The 7,930-nt window shown below is 37.7% G+C and overlaps 1 protein-coding gene across 3 annotated transcripts in view; it reads left to right on the forward strand.

Annotated features, from left to right (window-relative positions):
• Nucleotides 1-7,930, forward strand: part of LOC111862075 (V-type proton ATPase subunit H) — a 49,986-nt gene that overhangs the window by 33,407 nt on the left and 8,649 nt on the right. For 2 of the 3 annotated variants that reach the window (XM_023847171.1, XM_023847187.2), the window contains exon 11: nt 391-464. In XM_023847171.1, coding sequence (XP_023702939.1) covers nt 391-464 — 74 coding nt within the window. Of the gene's footprint in view, nt 1-390; nt 465-749; nt 783-7,930 lie in introns of those variants that run through there. The other variant, XM_023847178.1, reaches the window with a different exon arrangement.

Raw genomic sequence — 7,930 nt, forward strand, 5'->3', positions numbered from 1 at the left:
AGCCAAATTATGGACGTTTCCCGCCCAACAGCGGTCTCTAATACCTCTGGTAGATGGGGGAAGCATTATAGATACCTCTCAGCTAGCAGAGCCGGTCTCGCTGGCTGGGCGGGACTGATGGTATGCACCAGTACCACTAGGATATAGAGACTGGTAGAATATCATAGAGGGAAGCACAATGGACCAATACAGGTCTAAGTGCATGGGGAAACCCACCCTCTCCAATAACTAACTAACTACTGTATAAGGGTATTTTTGTGTTATGTATATATTATTTTCTGTTTATTTAATGGCTTCCATGCTGCAAGTAACTGGTCAGCCTCAGCATAAACTTTGTTATTCATGAGTTTTACTACTGTAATACTGAAACTTGGTTTATTTTACATTTAGTGCAGGTGAGCAAGGTGGAATGAAGGGGATACTACAGGAGTCCATACTGTTGCACAGAAACATGAAAAGTGAAAGTAAGTAAACACATGTTTTATGCATCTTACTGCTCTTACAACTGATCATTATGTAGTAAAACCTGCTTATAACATTCAGAAGGAACCTGAAAATTTTTTAAGTTCAGATATGTTTCTGTTTAACAGAGGTGCCAACTTAGATAAAATAATAACTGCTCAGTACATATTACATGTATTTATGGCTCAGCTCAGAATGTTGTGCTGCATCTGAACACTAAAGTTTCACTGAGGAATACATATTTGTTTTCTTTGTTTCTTTCTCTCTTCTCTATTTTTTTTTTTCAGTAATCCAGTAAGGTAAAGTCCCTGTGCTTAACTAATTAAGCACTACAACATGAAGGCATATGGGGCAGCGGATTTATAGATCCACGTTTTCTTGACCTCAGCACTAGTTGGAGGTTAGTGGGCAATTTCACGCTCCGGCTGCTTTACCCATGGGGAAAGAGCCCTGGATGCCCATTGAATAGGATGCTGGGTGGGCCCCAGAACCGATCTGGTTGACATGGAGAAGAGAAAATTCTTGCCCCTACTGGGACTTGAACTCCAACCCCTCGGTCGTCCAGCCCGTAGTCAGTCACTATACCGACTGCACAGTAATCCAGCAAAGTAAAAGAAAAAAGTAAAGTTGTCCCTATGCTTAATTAATTAAGCACTATGCCATGAAGACGTATGGGGGACTGGAGGTATACATCTACCTTCTTGATTTTGGCACTAGATGGAGGTGAGTGGTCAGCTTTATCCCCCCCCCCTCATGAATCCACCATGGTACCCATTGGATAGGGGGACTGGATGGGCCACAGAACTGTTCTGGATACTGTGGAAAAAGAGAAAAATCTTGCCCCTGCTAAGAATTGAACCCTGGCCATCCAGTCCATAGCATGTTGCTATACTGACTGAGCTACGAACCTGCACATATTTTGTTGTTTGACCTAGTTTGTTCAGTTTTCAAATAAAAGAAAAGGCTTCAAAAGAACCATGCATAGTAATACTTCTACAGTTACTGTTGCACTGATATGGTAAAGGTAAAATGTAAAGTTGTCCCTGTGCCCTGCCATGAAGGCATATGGGGGGGGGGTGGATGTATAGATCCACATTTTCTTGACCTCAGCACTAGCTGGAGGTAAGTGGTCAGCTTCATGCCCTGGTTGCTTTACCTCTGGAGAAAGAGCTCACCGGTACCCATTAGATAAGAGGCTGGGTGAACCCCAGAGCAAGTCTGGACGACGTGGAGAAGAGAAAATTCTTGAACCTATTGGGACTCAAACTCCGACCCCTCAATCATCCAGCCCATAGCCAGTCACTATACTGATTCTGCTATCCCAGCTCCTCCTATTGCACTGATATGGTGGAAGTAAAAATATTGAAATTGTGTTGACCCAGTTCCCTTGAAGACAAGGATTATATGAAATAAAGAACCATGTCAGTCAGTAGCAAAACATTTATAATGCAACTATTATAGTACAGATTCTCATTCTTCAGTGTGAGTTGTGTATGCTATAAAATTATCCACCCTTTAGCAGCAAATGATGGTTCTGCAAGCAAACAATATGCTACATGTTGATCTTAATATGTTGAATTATGATATGATTAAACAATAATATAATCATTCTTGATAGGAAATCCATAAGCAGTGACACATCAGAAAGTAAGGTGCCCTTTAGAACTGTTGATCTCTGGAATCAGACATACACATAGTAGGAAAAACTAACTTCCTTACCCTTGAACCAGACAAGTGATGGGCCAAAGATGAAGCCCCAAACTTAGATACTTAGGATGTGATAATGTGCTGCTTGTCAGGGCTAGGCAGTGATGAATACAAAGCAATGGTAGACTGTTTAGCCGGGCAGAAAAACAGAGAGAAGCCTGCTCCACTGCCATACTGTCCACCACAAACCTCGCACATCATTTGGGGTTGAACCAAGGGCTCCAAAATGAGAAACCAGTGTCTAATCACAGGAATACTGGCATGGCCTCATTGATTTTAAAACATTATTTATGTTGTCTTTGGATTTTATGTGCACATATTCATGTTTTTTTTGGGGGGGGGCATGAATTGCATAAACAAAATACACATGGAGAAAGTTTTGTCTGTCCATAAGTTTGATCTCCAAAACTACTTTACATAATTCAATTAAATTCGGTATTGGGGCTCTGCACTACACATTGTTATGCAAATTTAATTTTGGTGTATACCAGCCACTTCATATAAAACACTCTTAAAAAATGCCCCTTCACACAAAAGAATGAATACATGACAGAACACATAGATGTCAAGATCTATAGCTTTATTTGAAAAATTTTCTGATATTGCAAATTAAAAAAAAAAAAAAAAGCAAAAGGAAAACAGTTTCTGACAATATTCCATGTAGAACTGTATGTCTGTAAACTTACTCCAAAATGTAAAATCTTTTCTTATAGACAGAATTTGATCATCACAAGGAATACAGAATTTCAACATTCACCGGGTTGGTAATGTACCTGGGTGGTCAGATTTCACATCATATTCCAAAATTGAGTTTTACACACACTGAGTTAAGGTTTTTGATCCAAAGCATCCCTTGTAATATGCATATACATTTATGACTTTGTTGTTTTAACAGTCCTCTGATTATCATGTGAGGTTTGTTTACATGTGCAGTTCGCAAGTTAATTAGGGCACCTTACTTCTGATATTCATAGTGTATTGAACAAAACATAATGTAAATATAATCAATTTAGCTGTTTCATTATAAATTGCTCATTCAAGTACTGTTTTCATGTATATGTTACACAATTGTTTTGATTAAATGTAAAGAAGCTATTTCTGAAACTTCATGTTTCTGACAAAGAACTAAAACAATACAAGGTCTCCTGTTCCATTTTTCATACTACTCCATTTACTTGAATTTTATGAGCACTTTAGCCATTGGGTAGTTTGTCTATGTCATCCACAGAACTCTTGCTATCATGTCTGCCAAGATACGTAGGTAAGTCAATAAGTAAGTTACAAATGGATATAGAACTTACGAGTAACTAAGAGTACTGATTTGGAAAACGCTTTTATTTCTCAACATAATCTCCCTGTACACTGAGGCACTTGTCCCATCGTTTCACAAGCCCCTGAAAACCAGCAGCATAGAACTTCGGGCTGCTGTCAGAACCAGGCGGTGACTTCCCTTTCTAATCGTCAGGAAAATGTTCAGCTGAAAGATGATGTTTAAGAGGGCTGAACAAATGGAAATCGCATGACAGGTTAGGTTTTTCACAAAGTCTGTGCATGATGGGTGCCGTGCATGCTAACCCCACAACACAAAATGCAAAGAATGGGTCTGACATTACAGCATCTCAATCGCTACCACGATGAAGGACACAATATGCTAGGCAGAATTGTCACAGGTGATCAGTCTTCCTCCAAGTGAGTTCCATTTGTTCTGCCCTCTTATACATCATCTTTCGGCTGAATATTTTCCCGACGATGAAACTGTAGAAAGGGAAGTCACCACCTGGTTCTGACAGCAGCCCAAAGAATTTTATGCTGTCAGTTTTCAGGGGCTTGTGAAATGATGGGACAAGTGCCTCAATGTACAGCGAGATTATGTTGAGGAATAGAAGCATTTTTCAAATTACTACTCTTATTTGCTTAAGTTCTGTATCCATTTGTAACTTACTTATTGACTTACCCTCGTACTTTGTCACGTTATGCCAAGACCCATTATACTGCTGACCCTGAACTTGGAACTAAAAAATTTTGTATAATACAAATCTATCTTGAACACCAGACTTTAATACATCATAAGAACTTGGTATATTATAGTGAAACCCAAAGTTTGGCATAACTGAATCTGTATTTCCAAAACTCAGATGAATAAACAATACAGGGAAAAAAAATTCTAAAAGCATTGTAAGTCACGTGGCATCACAGAAGTTGTTTTGGAAAACTTTGGTAGAGGTCAAAACCCAAATCATGTTATTGCAGTAAGAAAAAGAGAAATATGTATTGATCTACCAGCCCAGAATTTGGTATAACATGAATCTACATTGGCCCCAGCCTAAATTCAGAGTTCAGTATAACATGGATCTAACCCTAATTCAGAACTTTGTATAACACAGACCTATCACAAACCTCAGCATGCAGTGTAATATAGACCTGTCTTGAAATCCATAGTCTGGCATAACAAGAAATCATCTTGGACTTCAGCATTTGGCATAACATAAATTTTCTTTAACTTCAGTAATTCCAATAACATGGAACTATTTTTGGACTCCAAAATACAAAATCAGAAATTTAGAAGGACCTTCATCTGTAACGCCATGTGCTGTGATGTGGAAAGCAATGCAGTGAATTAAAGGATAACTGTCATCTTACTTTTTGGTTAAATAATCACTTAGTGAGAGTGTATTTAAAAATGTATTTATATTTGGAATATCCTATGAAGCATTAATCCTAAATTATGCCAAGAAATAAAATGCCATTTCATACATACACAAGATGCGGCAGAGTTTTGGATCATGTCCTTACGTTACGCACATTGACTGTCATATCTTTAGAATTCTGAAGAGGCACCTGGACATTGTAGTTTGTTAAGAGATGGCAAGTGCAGTACTGAATACTGAAATTCTCTGAAGCTGGCATAGACAAACTTATGTACAAGATGTATTCGTTTATATGGTAGATAAGATTGTTGTTGATCAGTAAGAAGAATAGTGTTACAGATCAAAACTAAATGTAATAACTTGAGGCCCTGTGTTATTTATTCTCATAAAATTAATACCTTGTCCAGGAAAAATGAGAAGAAATTTGCAACACAGATTGTTATTGACCCAGTTTCTAACGGTATTTTGAATAAAATGGTGAATCATGTAGAAAAAATGTTTTAATTTTTATAAATCAGTTTTATTTCTACAAATATAAAAGTACATTAAGAAACTCAAGTAAACACATACAAAATGTGCATACTCAATTACAAGTTAGAAATTCAAATGGAAATTATTTTAGCTGTTCAGTTTTTGTCTGAACAAATGGAAATAATGTTAAGTGTTGAGGTGGGAATTCTTGGAGAGAAATCAGGCTATGAAAGTTCTAAGTTAATATCCTGGAAGAGACTTTTGGAGAATGATAATAAGTGATCTCAGTAAAGATAGCCCCAGGATTTCTTCCAACACCTGTAATGCAGAAAGTCTTGTGTCTTGCAAAGTGGCACCTAACCTATCCTGAGACAGAAGTACAAGCGCTTCACAAAACAATACCTGGACAAGGTATGAATAACAATATATAACTCTGTCTGATACAAAATATTGCACTATGAGGAAGTTGCAAGTAAACTACTAAAAGAGTTGCTGTGACACAATACTATGACTAGCTATCTAATAATAATAATAATAATAATAATAATAATAATAACAATTTATCAGACAACTGTGTGTTATCCAGCATTCATCAGACTGCAAGTACATAATTGTTTTTATCTTCAGAACGCAGATTTCATTGAAGATATTAAAAATTTTCAGGGTTTTCTTTCTTTCATTGGTGGATTTTCAGAAAGCTAAAGATCAGTCTTGCAGCACTAAGTTTGTATGTTTGGCCAGAATAACTCAATCCTTAACAGTGGCACAGTTAAGAGTCTACTCCCATGTCTGATTATAGCTCAGTAATAAAGGTAAAAATAAAAGGTAAAGCTATCTCTGTAACAGGCTGTTGAGGCCCATGGGGTTGAGATTTTGAGGTTCCACATTTTCTAGGCAGTCAGCTCACAGATGGCAGTGAGGTTCTCAGCCTTACACTATGGCTGCCCTTTACTCATGGTACTCATTTCTTTTAGAATCTGAGTCTACCCCAGGGTCACACTGCAGCTAAAAGAATTAGGTAAATTGAAAAATCCAATGACCCCGACCTTCCAGCTTGTAGCATGGTGCCTCAACCAATTATGCTACTGCATATAGTTGGAAAGTGATGTCTGACTCGAATGTTTTATGGACTGAAACTCATCTGAACACTGTTTTAAAATCTGATTGAAGGAAACTTGAGAAAATACCGAATATATTAATAAATTAAGGCAGTCTCATAAATTCCTTTATGGTGGTGTTACTGACAATTATATGGAAATAAGTATGGATCATCATGTGTGGTCTATGTACAGTCTCATTTTTGAAAACTACAATCCAATTTACAACATGATATCTGAGCAATATAATATGGAAAAATATCTCGTGGATGGTGAGGAGGCTTACCTCATTTTGTGAACTGTTTCATTCCCCTCCAGTCTCGTCTCATCTGTGCCATCTAGTCAAAACTATTTGTCACTAGTGAATGTTACCACTATTAGCATTCCTGTGAATAGGATGGCTAGATGACTAGCATGAAGTACAGGGTAATATGCTGGAGAGGGAAGCATAACAGCTCAAGGGAGATAGGACTGCTGTGGCTTCAATATGGGTTACTTGATTCAATCATATTATCCGATTTATCCATTATATGACAGTTTTGGTTAATAAAATATACACTATGCCACATCTGAAGCAGTTTATGTACAACTTCCTCATTGTGTTAAACACATAAATGTGAAATATGGGGTTCTCACAATAGTGAACAGGAAGATTATGATTTTTGGGGATGTGATGCCATGTCATTTTGTAGATACACAAACCTGCTGTCTTCATCTTCAGGGTAGCAGGTTCCTTCAAAACATAGGTACCTATCTACAATACTTATGGCATCACATTCCAGAAGACCACATCTTGCATGAACGTGTGAGGCCCTTTTAGCTTACTATCATTATACTTAAATTAGCCATCATTTAGCTCTAAAATACTTCCAAATAGTAACTTAATTATGGAACATGATGTATGACTAGATAATTGTTCTATGTACACCATACATAATAATGTGAAATAATACAATGTTCCAATGGCACCTTTAATCAGAAACAGTGGAAAGTAACTGTCCCAAGCTTGGAATATATATGCAACTAATATTATCTACAGTTTCCCATGGTTTTTAATATAAAAATGTTTACCCACAAAGCTGAGAGAAAGTCAGTGGCCTGTCATAAGACACTGAACCATGTTCAGCACTGTTCTATTTGTCCCATTCTGCAGTGCCAAGTTTATGACAAATACCTTAACACCTCTCTCTTAGATGAAGATTTCTTAAGTGATTTAATATTTCCAAAAATGACCTTATTCCGTTTATATATAATGAAGCTAAGAGAAAAAGTTTTTTTGGTGCTTAAACATAGTCTGGAATGAAGAGAGTCATCTTCTGGGTTTAGGCACCGTGTATTCTTCGTGTTGGCCGTCGTTTCGGAGGAACGTAGCGCCTCCATCTTCAGAGCAGTTGAATGGCTTGGAATGCGGAGAGCAGTAGCTGTGGTGATAGGATGTGGAAGGTGCTGCTTATATACGAAGTAGGCAGGGGGGGGGGTTAGGGAGAACGGACCAATGGGAGCAGTGGAGAGCGATTAAGGCCATATATGGTGTGTGACTAAGGG

The sequence above is a fragment of the Cryptotermes secundus genome, unplaced genomic scaffold (genome assembly GCF_002891405.2).
Source record: "Cryptotermes secundus unplaced genomic scaffold, Csec_1.0 scaffold559, whole genome shotgun sequence".
NCBI classification, from domain to species: Eukaryota; Metazoa; Arthropoda; class Insecta; order Blattodea; family Kalotermitidae; genus Cryptotermes; species Cryptotermes secundus.